The 19,553-nt window shown below is 44.7% G+C and overlaps 1 protein-coding gene across 2 annotated transcripts in view; it reads right to left on the reverse strand.

Annotated features, from left to right (window-relative positions):
* The window catches only part of dpp6a (dipeptidyl-peptidase 6a), a 961,250-nt gene that overhangs the window by 242,416 nt on the left and 699,281 nt on the right, over positions 1-19,553 (reverse strand). For both annotated transcript variants that reach the window (XM_080217553.1, XM_080217561.1), the window contains exon 5: positions 6,180-6,254. In XM_080217553.1, coding sequence (XP_080073679.1) covers positions 6,180-6,254 — 75 coding nt within the window. The remainder of the gene's footprint in view (positions 1-6,179; positions 6,255-19,553) is intronic.

Genomic DNA, 19,553 nt, shown 5'->3' on the forward strand with positions numbered 1-19,553 from the left:
GTGTGTGCGGGTGTGTGTGCATGTATGTGTGTGTGTGTGCCCGTGCAGGTGTGTGTGCAGGTATGTGACCCTGTGAGTGTGTGTGTGTGTGTGTGTGTGTGTGTGCGGGGGGGTGGGTGGGAATGCAATGGGTAGGTGTTAATACCAAACATATTATAACAAACAAAACTTGAACCATGTCTACTGCAAAATGTGACCCATCACACTTGTATAAGTTAATGCCTTAAAGACAGAGTGGAATAAAGTTAGAGAGAAGAGTATGAAACTCAAGTAAGCAGTCTGAAACCAGGCAGCTCAGAGGTTACCTGATGGTTTCCGTGTTCCAAGTGTGAGATTAACTGAGGAACACAGTGGTCCCACAGTAATGTGTCTCTGCCTCTGAGTGGATCCACTCAGAATGAGATTCCTGTACTCACACATAAATCCAAGAACAGTTCTGGCCTCTGAGCTCATATCTATTGTGGTTATATGGAGCCGCAGCTCAAAATCAAGTACATAAGCTGCTGGTGGATTTTATTTTGCTGCCACATAATCTGACACTCCCAGCATAGTGAGGTAAGGTCTGTGGCAGATTTCTGCTGCGAGTCTCCATAAATCATCCTTTACCTTCTGTTCAAAATACTCCACAAAGGCACTGACTTGAAATGACATGCATTTTTAACAACTAATCTCATCGCTCACCAGCCTGCATTTCTGCCAAGCTTGGAATCTGTGTTCAATCAGAACAGCATCAAGCTGTGGTACCGAGCCACAGAGGAAGAGAGCGGCACTTTAAATGTGAAGGGCTAAATTTGTGTCTCAAGTGTGTATACACACTCAAATACTCGTTGGAGTTGAGAAGAATGAGAGGCGGAATGGCTGCCCAGGAGGCTTCTTGACAAGGTCGATGCTAAGAGGTTGTTTCCTCTTGTGGGACAATCTCGGACCACAGGGCATATCTCAGAGGAAGGAGTCACCTGCTTAAGACAGAGATGAGGAGGAATTTTGTCTCTCAGAGGCGAGTGTATCTGCGCAATTCTTTGCCACAGAGGAGGTTGGGTCGTTTACTATGCTCATGAGATTCACGGAATCTCTGCAGTGCAGAAGGAGGCCATTCAGCCCATCGAGCCTGCACTGACCACAATCCCATCCAGGTGCTATCCCGGTAACTCCATGTATTTACCATAGCTAGCCCCCTGACGTTGAGGGACAATTTAGCATGGCCAACGCACATTTTTCTTCAAGGCTGAGATAAACAGATTTTTGATTGGTTAGGGAATTGGTGATAAGGCAGGAAAGTGGAGTTGAGGATCAGCGCATCAGGTCGGCCACGATCTCACTCAGTAGTGGAGTAGACTCGGTGGGTTGAAGTTTTAACGTGTTCAGAAACAGCCTGTCGTTCACTTGGACAGCACAGGTATGCTTCTCAATAAAGCAGCTTGGGACATTGATTCTGATTGCATTTGTTAGCAGTTCATAGAATCATAGAATCCCTATAGTGCAGAAGGAGGCCATTTGACCCATTGAGTCTGCACCGACACAATCCCATCTCTTATTCCTTCCTTTGAAACCTACCTCCCTAACCAATATTTTGTTCATCTGTCCAAATATCTCATTTTGCGGCTCATTGTCAAATTTTGTTTGATGAGCTGCCTGTGAGCAAGCCACTCCATTCAAAGGACAAAGAACAAAATAAAATCACAGTACAGAAACAGGCCGTTCGGCCCTCCAAGCCTGCACCAACCATGCTGCCCCACTGAACTAAAGCCCCCCCACCCTTCCGAGGAAGATATCCCTCCATTCCCATCCTATTCATGCATTTGTCCAGACTCTGTGTAAAAGTAACTGTCGTATCTGCTTCCACTACTTCCCCCGGCAGCAAGTTTCAGGCAACCACTATCCTCTGTGTGAAAAACTCTAAGTTCAAGGGCAACTAGGGATGGGCAATAAGTGCTGGCCAGCCAGCGATGCCCATATCCCATGAATAAATTAAAAATAAATTAACCCACTAAGGGGCAAATTGAGCACAATTTTATAGAACATAGAACATTTCAGCACCGACCAGTGGAACCAATCTAATGACCCTCTAACCTAAACTATTCCAATGTTATCCATATGCCTATCCACTGACCATTTGAATGCCCTTAAAGTTGGCGAGTCCACAACTGCTGCAGGCAGGGCATTCCACGACCTTACTACCCTCTGAGTAAAGAACCTACCTCTGACATCCGTCCTATAATTACCACCCCTCAATTTAAAGCTGTGTTCCCTTGTGTTAGCCATCACCATCCAAGGTAAAAGGCTCTCACTGTCCATCCCTCTGATCATCTTGCATGCCTCAATCAGGTCACCTCTTAACCTTCTTCTCTCCAATAAAAATAACCTCAAGTCCCTCAGCCTTTCCTCAGAAGACCTTCCCACCATACCAGGCAACATCCTGGTAAACCTCCCCTGCACCCTTTCCAATGCCTCCACATCTTTCTTATAACGCAGCGACCAGAACTGTACGCAATACTCCAAGTGCGGCCGCACCAGAGTTTTGCACATGGACCCAGTCTGCTTTAATAGATGGCAAGCGAGGCATTTGGCCAGGTGGATTTTTATGTTTTAACCTCAAAGCAGAGCAGGATGGCCTTCCAGGGGCTGAAATAAAAGTTAGAGAGGTGTGTGGAGACTGAGGTCTGTGTTTGAATGCGCAGATGTGGAGATGCCAGCTTTGGACTGGGTTAAGCACTATAAGAAGTCTCACAACACCAGGTTAAAGTCCATTTGGTAGCATGAGCTTTCAGAGTGTCGCTCCTCCTTCAGGTGAGTGTCACTCCTTCCTCACTCACCTGAAGAAGGAGTGAGACTCCGAAAGTTTATGCTACCGAATAAACCTGTTGGATTGAACCTTGTGTTGTGGGACTTCTTACTGTTTCAATGTGGTGCCCAGACATTCTTTGCACAGTTTTCCCATCGCCATTTATTTTTTTTCCACTGTTTGACTGGCTAAACTTTAACAACTACATCTAAAAAAGAAACATTTGACGACAGCGGTGGAGCTGAATTACACTGGTAGGCGGTGAACCCAGAAGGCCCTCACACTGTAAACCGGACTTCAAAAATGAGCTGATGTCAATGTATGTCACGCTTGCTGCAATCTAAGTGATGTACTGCAAAACCAGCCATTGTTCAGGCACCTATTAGCTTTTTGAGATTTGGTGATTCATGGGTCCAGGGATTTCTTTCTTACACAAACTGCATTTTACAATGATTCACCACATCTCCCACCCCGAAAGGCTGACAGTTTGTCGAGCTTCACATCACAAGCTTGGTCCCCCACCCGCTTTCACTAGGTGGCACTACAGTGAAGCAAGTGGTTGGAAAGCTTCGATGTGGTTAAAAAAAAACACCTCTCTCAATGCTGCCATCACTCCTGTGTTCACACAACAGCAACCTACAGTTCAGAGCACAGATCTTAATGAGCACTGGGAATCAAGTCACAGCTAATGATATAGAATTTACAGAACAGAAAACGTCACTCAGCCCAATAGGTCTGTGACGGTGTTTGTACTCCACATCAGCCTTTTCCAACCTTTGTCATCTAACCCCACATCGTATTCTACAGCCGAAACCCTATCACCTCGCCCGCCCCGCTTCCGAGGTTCCCAGAACGGAAATCTCTGTCGGTTTCGGGCAGGATGTTACAATCCTGCCCGAGTGAGGCCGCAAAATCCCACCCTACAAGCGTGACAATCGAGCTTCCCCTGAAATTCATATATCCCAATTGTCTCAGTGACTTACAATGGGGCGGCATGGTGGCACGGCAGTTAGCACTGCTGCCCCCACAGTGCCAGGGACCCGAGTTCAAGTCCGACCTCAGGTCACTGTCTGTGTGGAGTTTGCACATTCTCCACGTGTTTGTGTTGGTTTCCTCCGGGTGCTCCGGTTTCCTCCCACACTCCAAAAATGTGCAGGTTAGGCGGAATGGCCGTGCTAAATTGCCCCCTAGTGTCAGGGGGACTAGCAGGGAAAATATATAGGATTATGGAGATAGGGCTTCGGTGGGATTATTACCGGTACAGGCTTGATGGGCCAAATGGCCTCCTTCTGCACTGTATGGATGCTATGACTCACTGCAGTGGCACATCCTACAGTCTCCTTCATCCTTTATTAGATACATTAGTTACTATCAAATACTTACAGCCACCAGTTTTGGGATTCCCCACGAGTGGAAACATCTTCTCTAAGTCAACCTAATTAAACCCTTTCAATAATGTTCAACATTTCGATTAGATTGACCCACAGGCAGGCTATTCAGTCTATCCTGATAGTTGCATTTGTCAAATCCAGTACCATCCCAGTAAGTGTTTTGTTACACCTTCACCAGTGCCTCCATATTCCTTTATGATGTGTCGAGATCAGAAACACTGCTAGTACTATGATCGAACTGAGGGCTCCGTATAAATAGCACATAGCTTCACTGGTGCTTAATTCTATTCCTCCAGCAATAAACACTATTTTGTTTGCATTCTTCCGTGGCTGTGTTCACCTGCATTGCTACGTGTATTGTTTGATACATTTGCTTCTCGACTCTGTTTGAGCTCCTACCATTCAAGAAGTGCGTAACCTCCTTATTCACCCTACCAAGATGCACCATAACACGCTCATCTGAATGATAGTAATTTTCATTTACTTGCCCATTCTGCATGGTAATAATGTCTTCACACATCATAGAATCATATAGTGCAGACGAGGCCCTTCTGCCCATCGAGTCCACACCTACACATTAGAAACACCTGAACTCCTACCTAATTCCATTTGCCAACCCTTGATCCATAGCCCTGAATGTTATGATGTGCCAAGTGCTCCTCCAGATAATTTATTTGTTATTTATGATACTTTATACTCGAGGACCCTCCCAGGCAGCGCATTCCAGACCATCACCACCCTCTGGGCAAAAACAGTTTTCCTCACATCCCCTGAAACCCCCTGCCTCTCACCTTGATCTCCCCCGTGACTGACCCTTTAACTATGGGGAACAGCTGCTCCTTATCCACCCCGTCCATGCCCCTCATAATCTTGCACACCTCAATCAGGTCGCCCCTCAGTCTTCTCTGCTCCAATGAAAACAATCCAAGCCTATTCAACCTCTCTTCATAGAATCATAGAAACCCTACAGTACAGAAAGAGGCCATTCAGCCCATCGAGTCTGCAGAGAGCACAATCCCACCCAAGCCCTACCCCCATATCCCTACATATTATACCCACTAATCCCTCTAACCTACGCATCTCAGGACACTAAGGGGCAATTTTAGCATGGCCAATCAACCTAACCCGCACATCTTTGGACTGTGGGGGGAAATTCTCTTCATAACTTAAATATTCCATCCGAGGCAGCATCCTGATAAATCTCCCCTGCACCCCCTCCAGTGCAATCACAGCCTGCTGATAATGTGGTGAACAAAACTGCACACAGTACTCCAGCTGTGGCCTCACCAAAGTCCTACACAACTCCAATATGACTTCCCTGCTTTTGTAATCTATGCCTCGATTGATAAAAGCAATTGTCTCATATGCCTTTTTCACCACCGTATGAACATGCCCTTCCACTTTCGGAGATCTATGGACCAACACACCAAGGTCCCTTTGTTCCACAGAATTTCCATTTATTGAATACTTTCTTGTCACATTACTCTTTCCACAGTGTATGACCTCACATTTTTGGGGTTAAATTCCACCTGCCACTTATCTGCCCATTTGACCATTCCATCAATATCTCCTTGTAGCCCAAGACACTCCGCCTCACTGTTAGCCACCCTTCCAATCTTTGTGTCATCTGCAAACTTACTCCTGCAACAAAACCTACAGCTAAGGTGCAGGTCAGGTGCATTGGCCATGCTGAATTTTGCCTCAGTGTAGCCGAACAGTTGCTGGAGTGTGGCGATGCGGGGATTTTCACAGTAACTTCATTGCAGTGTTAATGTAAGCCTCTTTATGACGCTGATAAATAAACTTTAAAATTTAAATAAATCATTTGTTCCGTCAACAGCTTTATCACAGTTCACCATAAAAAATGAGATTATTTGAAACCAGGTTTTAAGCATTAATTTATGAGAAGGAAATTAATGAAGCATTGAGGTTGTATTTTTTGCACTTTCAGCTGGATGTTGTCTTCAGCAAAATTGTCCATAAATAAACCAAAGAACTGTACGTACCTTTTTGACATTGTATGCCAGCAGCACGTACTTCATATCTGGGGAGACTTCATATCTGCTGACTTGAAACTCTTGCTGTTAAAATAAAGAAATGCTTTGTTTTAGAAAATGCACTTCAAATTAGAAAATCATTTTTTTCCTCCTGGCCTCCACAGTCTTCTGCGGCAAAGAGTTCCACAGATTCACCATTCTCTGGCTGAAGAAATTCCTCCTCATCTCTGTTTTAAAGGATCGTCCCTTTAGCCTGAGGTTGTGCCCTCTGGTTCTAGTTTTTCCTACTAGAGGAAACATCCTTTCCACATCCACTCTATCCAGGCCTCGCTAAGTTTCAAAAAGATCCCCCCTCATCCTTCTAAATTCCAATGAGTACAAACCCAGAGTCCTCAACCGTTCCCTATACAACAAGCATCATTACCTAGTCCATCATGCAAACCAGCTTCCTATCCACTGAGTCTGTGTACACTTCCCGTTGCCTTGGGAAAGCAGCCAGCATAATCAAGGACCCCACGCACCCTGGACATTCTCTTTCCCACCTTCTGAGGACCGTCAGAGGATACAGCAGGATAATAGATCGGTTGGAGACTTGGGTGGAGAGGTGGCAGACGGAGTTTAATCCAGATAAATGTGAGGTAATGCATTTTGGAAGGTCTAGTACAGATGGGAAATATCTAGTAAATGCAGAAAGGTCTGGGTGTGAAGGTACACAGATCACTGAATGTGTCAACACAGGTAGAGAAGGTAGTCAAGAAGGCATACGGCATGCTTGTCTTCATTGGCCAGGGCATTGAGTTTAAAAATTAGCAAGTCATGTTGCAGCTTTATAGAACCTTAGTTAGGCCACATTTGGAATATAGTGTTCAATTCTGGGCACCACACTACCAGAAGGATGTGGAGGCTTTGGAGAGGGTACAGAAAAGATTTACCAGGATGTTGCCTGGTATAGAGGGCATTACGGTAGCACAGTAGATAGCACTGCTGCTTCACAGCTCCAGAGACCTGGGTTCGATTCCCGGTTTGGGTCACTGTCTGTGTGGAGTTTGCACATTCCCCTCGTGTCTGCGTGGGTTTCCTCTGGGTCCTTCGGTTTCCTCCCACAGTCCAAAGATATGCAGGTTAGGTCGATTGGCCATGCTAAATTGACCGTACAGGCATACGTTAAAGAGGATCAGCGGGTAAAATATATACGGATTAGGCATAGGGCCTGGGTGGAATTGTGGTTGGTGCAGACTTGATGGGCCGAAGGGCCTCTTTCTGTACTGTAGGGTTTCTATGATTTTAGCTATGAGGAGAGGTTGGAAAAACTTGGTTTCTTCTCACTGGAATGATGGAGGATGAGGGATGGACAGAGGTTGAAGGGCGACCAGAAAGAAGTCTACAATATTGTGAGGGGCATGGACAGAATCGATAGTCAGGAGCTTTTCCCGAGGCTGGAAGAGTCAATTACTAGGGGGCATAGGTTTAAGGCGCAAGGGGCAAGGTTTAAAGGAGATGTACGAGGCAGATTTTTTACACAGAGGGTGGTGGGTGTCTGGAACTTGCTGCCGAGGAAGTTAGTGGAAGCAGATATGATAGTGACTTTAAAGGGGCGTCTTGAGTAATACATGAATTGGATGGGAATAGAGGGATTTGGTCCCCAGATAGATAGGGTGTTTTAGTTCAGATGGGCAGTATGGTCGGTGCAGGCTTGAAGGGCCGAAGGGCCTGTTCCTGTGCTGTAATTTTCTTTGTTCTTTGTTTTTCCATGGAGAAAATGTTACCAAAGTCTGAGGACACATAGCAACCAATTCAAGAATAGCTTCTTCCCTGCTGCCATCAGGTTTTTGAATGGACCTACTTTATATTAAGTTGATCTTTCTCCACACCCTAGTTCTGACTGTACCAGTATATTCTGCACCCTCTCCTTTCCTTCTCCCCTGCGTACTCTATGAATGGTATGTTTTGTTTGTACAGCGTGCAAGAAACAATGCTTTTCACTGTAACCTAGTACATGTGACAATAATAAATCAAATCAGACCAAATCAGTGAACCTTCTGGATCATTAATTTTCAACAAGTAAACATTCAATTTCCATGGCATTGACTTAATTCCAGGTGAGACATTTGATTTTGCATTGTGGCCAACCCTCACTAACGTCCCCCTCTCTTTGGTCCCTCGGAGGATGAGATCAGGGAATTAATAATGGGAAATAAAGAGATGGCAGGGACTTTGGACAAGTATTCTGTTTCTGTCTCCACAGTAGAACATCCCAAGAGTATTAGAAAATCTAAAGAGGCAAAAGGGAGGGAGGACTTTAAAATAATCATGATCACTCGAGAGATTATGCCAAGAAAACTAATGAGAATAAAGTCTGACAGGTCCCTTGGGGCCACATGGCCTACATTTTAACGTTTCAAAAGATGTTGCTGCAGCCAGTATGGTTTCATTCATTGTAATCTTCCAAAACTCCATCTATTAGGCTGCAGGGTGGCACAATGGTTAGCACTGCTGCCTCACAGCGCCAGGGACACAGGTTCGATTCCCGGCTTGGGTCACTGTCTATGTGGAGTTTGCACATTCTCCCTTGTCTGTCTGGGTTTGCTCCAGTTCATTCCCAAGGATGTGCAGATTAGGTTGATTGACCATGTTAAATTCCTCCTCGGTGTACCTGAACAGACACCAGAGTGTGGCGGCTAGGGATTTTCACAATAACTTCATTGCAGTGTGAGCCTACTTGCGAAACTAATAAATAAATTCAAACTAAATGAGAGAAGTCTTATTTTTAAACTGTGCATCTACTTTTAGATTCCCCCATGAAGGGAAACATCTCAGCGTCTATCCAACGTGCTGCCCTTTTAATATTAAGCTTGGAGCTTGGGGAGAAATTTCTTCTCTCTGGAGGGATTTTAGTCTTTTAATTCTTGTCTTCAGGAGGACGGGTTTCTGATTACACTCAAGACTGTGTTTAGACAGATTTTTGATCGAGAAAGCAGTTGAGGGTTATGGAGAGGAAAATGGAGTGATAGCCACAATCAAATCAGCCATGCTCTTATTGAATGGTAGAGCGAGCTCAATGGGCCCACTCCTGCTCCTAATTTCTTATGATCTTATCAACCTTTTATTTGATTTTGATTTGATTTGATTTATTATTGTCACATGTATTAACACAGTGAAAAGTGTTATCTCTTGCACAATATACAGACAAAACATACTGTTCATAGAGAAGGAAAGGAGAGAGTGCAGGATGTAGTGTTACAGTCATAATAGGATGTAGAAAAGATCAACTTAATGCAATGTAGAGACATTCAAAAGTCTGCAGCAGGGAAGAAGCTGTTCTTGAATCGGTTGGTATGCATCTCCAGACTTTTGTATCTTTTTCCCGATGGAAGAAGGTGTAAGAGAGAATGCCCTGGGTGTGTGGGGTCCTTAATTATTTGTTATTATAAAGTGTTGCACAAGTAATGACAAAGCCCCAAGAGCCACTATTTCACCACCAGTTCAGCATCATATTTGAGGTCAGCAAATTTAGCACAAACAGCGTCTGAGCACTTTCTGATCCGTATGTCACTGTCAGATCAGTCCAAAATTTGCAGCATTTTGGGTGGCTCACTTCTCCTGCTGCCGCTGAGCCTGATGTGGATGGTGGGGGAAAGGGGGTGGAGTGGAAACGCCTTTGGCAGAACCTGTCCTTCCTCTTAGCTTTACTCTTCAGAGCAATTATTGTACAGAAAACAAATATCCTAGCTTTATAGAATCTTGCCATCCTTCCCATGAAGTTTTACAACGTATATCCAATTCAGATTGAATTGAATTCACCGCTGACAGAAGGTTTCGCATTCACAAACGACTCTGACAGGCACTTTCCACAACTAAAGAAGAGGCACAGCATGCTAAAAATGTCAGATTCGCTGCACAGGAAACAGCTTCAATCTTGGGTTGACCAATATAACCTGAGGCCACCTCCACAAAACAAAATGCTCTAACAGTGCTTTTAGCTATTGATTGCCACAGCGAGAGTCTCTTCATCACTGAAGCCTCACCATTCCAATGCAGACTACTGCAGTTTAGCGCACCCAAATGTCTTCAGAAAAGCATATAATAACAATGACATTTTATTCAAAGGAATACTTTGGCGGTGTGAGCACCAAAATGCAGTGGGATTCTCAGAAAAATTCATACATTCAATCAGGTTAAAAACATCTAATTATCAGGTGGTAACAAAAATTGACCAGCAGATTCAGCAGGTAACAGAGGAATGCTGGGGGGGCGGTGTATTGAAGGGAGGGTAATGTTAAATTAAAATTATTTAAGAATTGCAAACTAATACGCCATTTCTACATTTTAGATTTGATTTGATTTATTATTGTCACCTGCATTGGCATACAGTGAAAAATATTGTTTCTTGTGTGCTATGCAGACAAAGCATACCATTCATAGAGTACAGAGCAGAGAGTGGAAAGGGGAGGGTGAGGTTTATTGTCGGCACTGAAATACATATTGGATGTCTCCAAAATCTCATCACTCAAATTACGGTCTTGTAAGGCAAAAAAGTTCGAAGAAACTAAGTCGGTTAGGATTATATTCACTGAAGTTTAGAAGACTGAGAGGGGATCTCATAGAAACATATAAAATTCTAACAGGGTGAAACAGGGTAGATTCATAAAGAATGTTCCCAATGGTGGAGGGGACCAGAACTCAGGGTCATAGTTTGAGGATAAGGGGTAAACCTTTTAGAACTGAGGTGAGGAGAAATTTCTTCACCCAGAGGGTGGTGAATGTGTGGAATTCACTGCCACAGAAAGTAGTTGAGGCCAAAACGTTGTCTGATTTCAAGAAGAAATGAGATATAGTTCTTGGGGCTAAAGGGATCAAGAGTTATAGGGGCGAAAGGGGGAATCAGGGTATTGAATTTGATGATCAACCATGATCAAAATGAATGGCGGAGCAAGCTTGAAGGGCCGAGTAGCCTACTCCTGCTTCCATGTTTCTATGTTAAATGTAAATACAAATGAATGACAAATAAGCAAGTACTTAATCCAAACAGGGAATAATAAGCATGAAAGAATTTTCAGATCTAAAGAGAGGCCTTTTTCAAAGGTCAGTTTGAACATGGTTTCGAGTTTGGGGGAATAGTGTACAGCAAAGATAGTGGGCTGAATTCTCTGATCTCACCTGCAATGGGATTCTCCAGGCTTACTGCAGTGAATGGGAATTTGACTGAGCGCCAAATTTTCCATTCTCGCTGGCAGTGGGGCATGAATGGCTAGAGAATTCCAGCCATTAAATTCGGATGCTCATTAAATATCTCTCCCCAGTTTGGCTTCCAGTTGGACGAGGCTGTATTGGCTGAGGCCTCATGTTACACAATCGCCCACAGTCAAAATGGCCCCCTTTCAGTCTAGGTATAACTTTGTGCGATCTCCTGATAGGGGCAGAGCTCCTGCCATACTGTATTGCACAGTCAGGTTCACAATGAATTCCAAATTTCACATCAAGCTCCTGTGTACCAGGAGAATCTCTCAGGCCAGAATCTACAAGTCTAATAGATGAGCAACCAAGTTTCACTGTACCTTAACTTTGACCAAAGTGCTTCCTGCAGAACACTGAAGGAATCGATGATGGGTGAAATGGTTCAGAGGACGTTATTGGTAAACATAGTTCATGTAGAGAAGTCAAATTGCCGTGTTGGTAAGACCATATCTGGAGTATTGTGATTAGTTTTGGGTTCCTTACTTGAAGAAGAATCTGGTGACATTGGAGGCAGTTCAGAGGAGGTTCACAAGATTGATTCTGGGGATGAAAGGGTTGATGCATGAGGAGAGATTAAACAGTTTGGGCTTACACTCACTGGAGTTTAGGAGAATGAGAGGGGATCTGATTGAGGTGTATAAAATTTGAAAAGGGATTGATAAAGTAAATGTAGACTCAATGTTTCCTCTTATGGGGCAATCTCGAGGTCACAGGTATAGATTGAAAGGCAGTAGATTTAAAACTGAGATGAGGAGGGGACTACTTCTCGCAGAGGGTGGTGAATTTGTGGAACTCGCTGCCCCCTAGTGTGGTGGAGTCTGAATCATTGAATGGTTTCAAGAAGGAGATAGATATATTCCTAATGAAAAGAAGGGTTAAAGGGATATGGGGAATAGGTGTGGAGATGGATTTGAGGCCAGGGAGAGATCAGCCATGATCAGATTGAATGATGGAGCAGCCTCAAAGAGCTGAATTTGCATGCTTCTGCTCTTAATTTCTATGTTCCTACATGGACAGAGTTGTTTTCTTAAAGGGGAAGTCCAGGCTGTGTCACAGCTTGGTATGGGTCCTGCTCTGCCCAAGACTGCAAGGAACTACAAAAGGTCAGGAATGGAGCCCAATCCATCACTCAAACCAGCCTCCCATCCATTGACTCCCTCTACACTTCCCACTGCCTTAGCAAAGCAGCCAGCATAATTAAAGACTCCACGCACCCTGGACATTCTCTCTACTACCCTCTTCTGTTGGGAAAAACATACAAAAATCTGAGGTCACATATCAACCGACTTAAGAGCGGCTTCTTCCCTGCTGCTATCAGAGTTTTGAATGGACTTACCTTGCATTAAGTTGATCTTTCTCTACACCCTAGCTATGACTGTAACACTACATTCTGCACTCTCTCATTTCCTTCTCTATGAATGGTATGCTCTGCCTGTGTAGCATCTAAGAAATAATACTTTTCACTGTATGTTAATACACGTGACAATAATAAATCAAATCAAATCGGACTAAAGGCACCAGTTGAATCAGTGTGGATGTTGCAGTTGAATAATCACTACCAGTGTCGGCCTCATGTATTGCAGTGATTTCTAATTTTCTGTAGCCAAGCCCTGTGGAGTTGTAGTTGTGCAGTATTCGGGGAACCATGCTTATCTTTGATCAGGCAGTACTGGAAGGCCTTTACTGATCTGCTCATGCATTTAGAGCACAGCTATAGTGGTTCTGGAGCTACACTCATAATCAATTGAAGATGATCAGTCGAGTTCATAATACAGCTCAGTTATAGTTGTGAGAAGTAACATATGCAGCAATCCTAATAGGGTGAAACAGGGTAGATTCAGAAAGGTGTGAATTTGGAATTCATTGTGAACCTGACTGCACACTACATTTTGGCAGGAGCTCTGCCCCTATCAGAAGATCGCACAAAGTGAAGCTTTTAAACCTATAATGGCTCATGTTACCTCTGGCTGGCACAGGGGTGTTTTAGCTAAAAAAAAAGACTAAGAAAAGCTTGAATTGCCGAGGAGCCAAACCCTGAGCTGCATTTCCCTTCAAACACACGTGCTCTTTGAAAGAGAAAGAATTGCATTTATAACATTCTGGACCTCAGGACATGCAATTACGACTAATTGAACATACTTGAAATGTAGGAATCACACAGCAGCCAATTTGCATATCGGAAGCTTCCTATCAGTTAACCATCAGGTATTGTTTGAAATTTAAGTCGAACAGTTTGACTCTGATTGGCCAAGGGATTCTTCTTCAATCAAAATGGCTGCCTTTGCTGAAATCTTCTCTGAGCCTCTTTCGAATCCTCTATGATCAGTGCCAACTATCCCCAGGGATTAGTTTCTTTCGTGCCAATCTGGCTATGACATTTATATCAAAGACATTGATTTATTGGTTGTCTTTGTTTGAAGAGGATTATAGTTCTTGCCTTTCCTTGTCAAAATATTGTGCTTAACCTCTTGTTTTGATTCCTTTAGTAAATTTAGTGACACTGTTATTTTACAAAGATCAATGATCCAAAATCGACTTAATTTGATCTCGCTGCTAGAGATCTGGAACACTTAGAGAATAAAACAGGTGAGTGACGGGGCTTGAGACAGAACAGAAGTCACATAATTGCAGCCTCCAGCATCAGGACATGTGAGGGTCATAGGTGGGGAAGTGCAAAGAATCTGTGGTAGCTGGAGCAAGATTCAGGGGAGCGATCCTCCCAAAGAAATCCAAAATCCTGAACAGACGTGAAAACGGGCGAAATTTGTGCTGAGCTATTGGGTGACTTAAAAATTGAATCTTACCTGACTTTGTCAAAAAAAATCAAGCCAAATTTGGAATCTGCCAGCACAGGAGTGGGCAGGCCCTAATTTGCCTGAAAGCCATCAGATAGCAGCAGATAGCACAATTGTGCATGTGCAGGTTTCTTTGCTCTGTGAGTATAGAACCCATCACTGCCTTCCCCAGCTATGGCCAGTTTCCATGGCCCATCATCTATGGACCATCTATCCACTACTGCGGTATTCCATGGCTGATCACCAACACCCCCACACTGCCAACCATACCTCCTCCCTCTCCCCCGCCTCCACCCCATCCCCACGCCGGCCTCCACCGAGCACTGTTGCAGAGTAAGGGTGGCATGGCGACACAGTGGTTAGCACTGCTGCCTCACAACACCAGAGACCTGGGTTCGATTACCGGCTTGGGTCGCTGTCTGTGTGGAGTCTGCACATTCTCCCTGTATCTGCGTGGGGTTCCTCTCCGGTTTCCTCCCACAGTCCGAAAGACGTGCTGGTGATGCTAGATTTTCCCTCAGTGTACCCAAATAGATGTCGGAGTGTGGCAACTCAGGGATTTTTACAGTAACTTCATTGCAGTGTTAATGTCAACCTACTTGTGATATGAATAAGTAAACTTTAAACTCTAAAGTATACAGCAGTCCCCCTCCCCTGAATGGCCTGTCCCAGTCTGGCCCCCCCCCCCCCTTGGCATTGCCTGTCAGCCGACAGGGTGAGAAGATAGGATCACCCCCTCAGTTCCTCTTCTTTATCCTTTGGGATTTACTGTGAGTTGGGACATTGAGTGTTTTAAGTCATCTCAAGTTTCCAGAGGATAGAATATGTGAGGCCATCCAGAATTGCATTGTCAAGTTTTGGCATAAAATAGGCAAAGGGTGACATTTTCTGACCATGCATCTCCTCCTTCGCCCCCTGCCAAATATGGTGTATCTTCTGGCAGTGAAGATGGCCGACTATTGGTCAGTTACAGTACAAACCCGACCTGCCACTGTCCCTAGAACGTGGCATGCTTTGTACCGACCACCAGTGGGAACACACCCTTTGAGGGGGGAGTCACAATCGGCGAGTCTGGAAAATCCCACTGGCAGGAAGGGCCAGACTGTTGTGGCCACAAATGAGGGTCTCAGCACTTATGGCAGGGGGCTTTGAAATAGCCTGCAGCACCTGCAAACTTGGCCTTCAAGGGTTCAGGGCTCCCTTTTTAAAGGGCAACTCCATCTAACAAAAATGGAAATAAACACAAGGAACCTCCTCAAGAACACAGGGAACTCCCCTCCCCCGAGGACACAGAGAACCCTGGGGCAGGAGGTGTTCCCGCACCTGCAGCATTTTGCTTTTGCATGAGAACAGCACATGAACATAAGAACTCGGAGCAGGAGTAGGCCATCTGGCCCCTCGAGCCTGCTCCGCCATTCAATAAGATCACGGCTAGTCTTTTTGTGGACACAGCTCCACTTGCCCACCCACTCACCATAACCCTTAATTCCTTTTCTGTTCAAAAACTTATTTTTTCCTTGCCTTAAAAACATTCAATGAGGTAGCCTCAACTGCTTCACTGGGCAGGGAATTCCATAGATTCACAACCCTTTGGGTGAAGAAGTTCCTCCTCAATTCAGTCCTAAATCTGCTCTCCCTTATTTTGAGGCTATGCCCCCTAGTTCTAGTTTCACCTGCCGATGTAAACAACTTCCTTGCTTTCTATCTTACCTATTCCCTACATAATTCTATACAATTCTATAAGATATCCCATTATTTTTCTGAATTTCCTTCCCTAAAGGATGTCAGTGAACCTGAACAAGACTGGGGGTTGGCTGTGATGCCTCCGTAATAAGAACATAAGAACATAAGAAATAGGAGCAGGAGTAGGCCATCTAGCCCTTCGAGCCTGCCCCGCCATTCAATTAGATCATGGCTGATCTGTCGTGGCTCAGTTCCACTTTCCCGCCCTCTCCCCATAACCCTTAATCCCCTCTCTTATCAAGAACCCATCAACCCGCTTCTTAAAAATATTTAGCGAGGCAGCCTCCACCACTTCAACGGGCAGAGAATTCCAGAGATTCACCACCCTTTGAGTGAAGAAGTTCCTCCTCAACTCCGTTCTAAACCGCCTCCCCTTTATCTTGAGGCTGTGCCCCCTAGTCCTACTGTCTTTTTTGAGCGGGAAGAGTCTCTCCACCTCTATCCTATCCATCCCATTCATCATCTTATACGTCTCAATGAGATCTCCCCTCATTCTTCTAAACTCTAACGAGTACAAGCCTAGTTTATTCAGCCTCTCCTCATAGCTCAATCCCCTCAACTCCGGTATCAGCCTAGTAAACCTCCTCTGCACTCCCTCCAGGGCCAAAATATCCTTGCGCAGGTGCGGCGCCCAAAACTGCACACAGTACTCCAACTGCGGCCTCACCAATGCCCTATACAGCTGCAGCAAGACCTCCCTACTGTTATATTCAATCCCCCTCGCTATGAAGGCCAGCATCCCATTCGCCTTCCTGACCACCTCAAATAGCTCAAATAGTAATCAAATAGCTCACCGTCACTCAATGAGTAACAATGACATCTGAAGAACCAGAGACACTCCAGGCTGGTCAGTACTTTTCAAAAGCGTGTCCTCGCAAGAAAACAGGACTGTCCGGAGAGGAGGAGAGAATGGATGGCAAAGGCAGAGACATAGGAAATGGAAACTTCTGTCTTTCCAAAATTTTTTTTTTGCCCTTTATGAAGTTGAATCTAAAGCTGCAAAACAATCATTTTAAGTATATATTATTTTATATGAACTGAACAGTGAAAAACTCGAGGGAAGAGAACCCAAGGCTAGGCAACTGAGTTTGCCTTCCCCTTCACCTCAGTGAATTTAAAAGCAGGAGTGACCAAAGGAATTGAACAGTCATCTAAAATCCAAATCCTCATTTTGAGGCAAGGGTCTGCCATATTTCTCCTTTCTTTATCGCTGCGCCAGGTTCTGTTCTTGTTGAGCTCGAACTGATTTTCTTTTCCAATTCTCATTAAGCTTCACAATCCCCTGCAGAGAGGTTTGATGGAGGTGATGGATATTTCCCTTGGCTGAGGTATACAAGGAGCAGTTTACTTTGATCCAGTGCAAAGTAAATTTTGCTTGCAACCATCATAACCCTTGTGCAGTCTCTGGGCGCCTACTGAGTTATTCATTCGTGGGACATGGGCATTACTGGCTGGGCCAGCATTTATTGCCCATCCCTAGTTGCCTGAAGACAGTTGAGAGTCAACCACATTGCTGTGGCTCTGGAGTCACATGTCAGCCAGGCCAGGCAAGGACGGCAGATTTCCTTCCCTAAAGGACATTAGTGAACCAGATGGGTTTTTCATACAATCGACAATGGTTTCACAGTCATTAGTAGATTCCTAATTCTAGAATTTTTCATATACTTCAAATTCTACCATCTGCCGTGATGGGATTTGAACCGGGATCCCCAGAGCATTAGCTTTTCCTTCTGGATTAATAGTCTAGCAAGGGAACCAAAGCAAAGGTGAATTAACCTAAGGGGAATGAGAGAGTGGGGCCAGTAAGACTCAGAGGAAGAGTAGGCAGGGTGTGGTTGTTAATTAAAGAGGGTCTGATGGACTGAAGTGCATTTGTTTCAATGCAAGAAGTGTAATAGATAAGACAGATGAACCTAGAACTTTCGATTAGTATTTGGGACTATGGTGTTATTGCTACTGCAGAGGCTTGGTTAAGTGAAGGACAGGATTGACAGCCAAACGTTCCAGGATACAGATGTTTCAAGTGAGATAGAGGGGGATGTAAAAGAGGTGGGGGAGTTGCACTACTGGTTAAGGAGAATAATACAGCTGATCCATGCAGGATCTCAGTGCACATCCGGGTATCCCGTCCGGGCCAATTGCTTTCTGTGGGTTGAACTTCGAGAAAGCTGCTCTGACATCTGTAATGGTGACGCCAGATATAGGTTCATCCAGTGCTTCCAGGGTGGAGGGCACGCTCTTGCTGATCTCTTGCTCAAAGTGGGTGTAGAATGCATTGAGCTCTTCAGGGAGGGATGCGGAGGTTTCTGGGAGGTTTCAGGAGGTTTCTGTCAGTGGGCTATTGCCAACTATAATTTTATTCTGTCCGGCCCTTATTGGGTCTAATTTGATCCTGGCTCCAGTTTTTATTTATGTTTCTATGGACTATTTTGTCACTTTGTTTAATGGTCTTTGCTCATTAAATTTTATAGTTCATCTTTGCTTTCCTAATTATCTTTCTTTGCCTCTTCCCTAATCTGTTTATCTTCACCTTTTCCATGACCTAAGAAGCTGTGATGTATGCCTCTTTCATGAATTGCAATTTCTCCTTTATGTCTTTATTTGTTCATGGCACCTCATTAGTCTGTAAGTAGTTCTTGTTTTCCTGGGCTCTGTTGTATGTGGTTTTAAATAATTCCCATTGCTCTTCTGTGTCATTGGACGCTATTTTACCATTTTGATTTCAAGTGCTGGGCGGGCTTGAAACTGGGAGCGTTTCAGACGTGACTTTTAGACCTGTTCTCAGGTGCTCCCATATGTACTCTGTCTGAAAAAATATCAGCGATTCCGAATCACGCTGTGGACAGGGCTTATTGTGCCCAAAATCCTGCAGCTCCGATCGGCGCCCCCAACTAAATGTGAGGTACTGCATTTTGGAAGGTCTAATACAGATGGGAAATATACTGTAGATGCAGAAAGGTCTGGGTGTGAAGGTACACAGATCACTGAAAGTGGTAACGCAGGTGGAGAAGGTGATCAAGAAGGAATACAATATCAAGGGTAGGAGTCTTAGCAGTGTAGAGGATCAGAAGGACCTTGGGGTCCAGGTGCATAGGACTCTTAAATCAGCCCTGCAGGTGGAGGATGTGGTCAAGAAGGCGTATGGTGTACTGGCCTTCATTAATCGAGGGATTGAGTTTAGGAGTCAGGAGGTAATGCTGCAACTTTATAAGACCCTTGTCAGACCCCACTTGGAATACTGTGCGCAGTTCTGGTCGCCTCACTACAGGAAGGATGTGGAAGCTATTGAGAGGGTGCAGAGGAGATTTACAAGGATGTTGCCTGGATTGGGAGGCATGCCTTATGAAGATAAGTTGAGGGAGCTAGGTCTCTTCTCCCTGGAGAGACGAAGGTTGAGAGGCGACCTGATAGAGGTTTATAAAATGTTGAGAGGAATAGATAGGATGGATTCTTGGAGGCTATTTCCCAGGGCTGAAATGGTTACTATGAGAGGACACCAGTTTAAGGTGCTGGGAAGCAAGTACAAAGGTGATGTTAGGGGTAAGTTTTTCACTCAGAGGGTGGAGAGTGAGTGGAATCGGCTGCCGTCAGTGGTGGTGGAGGCGAACTC

Source organism: Carcharhinus amblyrhynchos, chromosome 2 (genome assembly GCF_965287045.1).
Source record: "Carcharhinus amblyrhynchos chromosome 2, sCarAmb.v2.hapA, whole genome shotgun sequence".
Taxonomy (NCBI): Eukaryota; Metazoa; Chordata; class Chondrichthyes; order Carcharhiniformes; family Carcharhinidae; genus Carcharhinus; species Carcharhinus amblyrhynchos.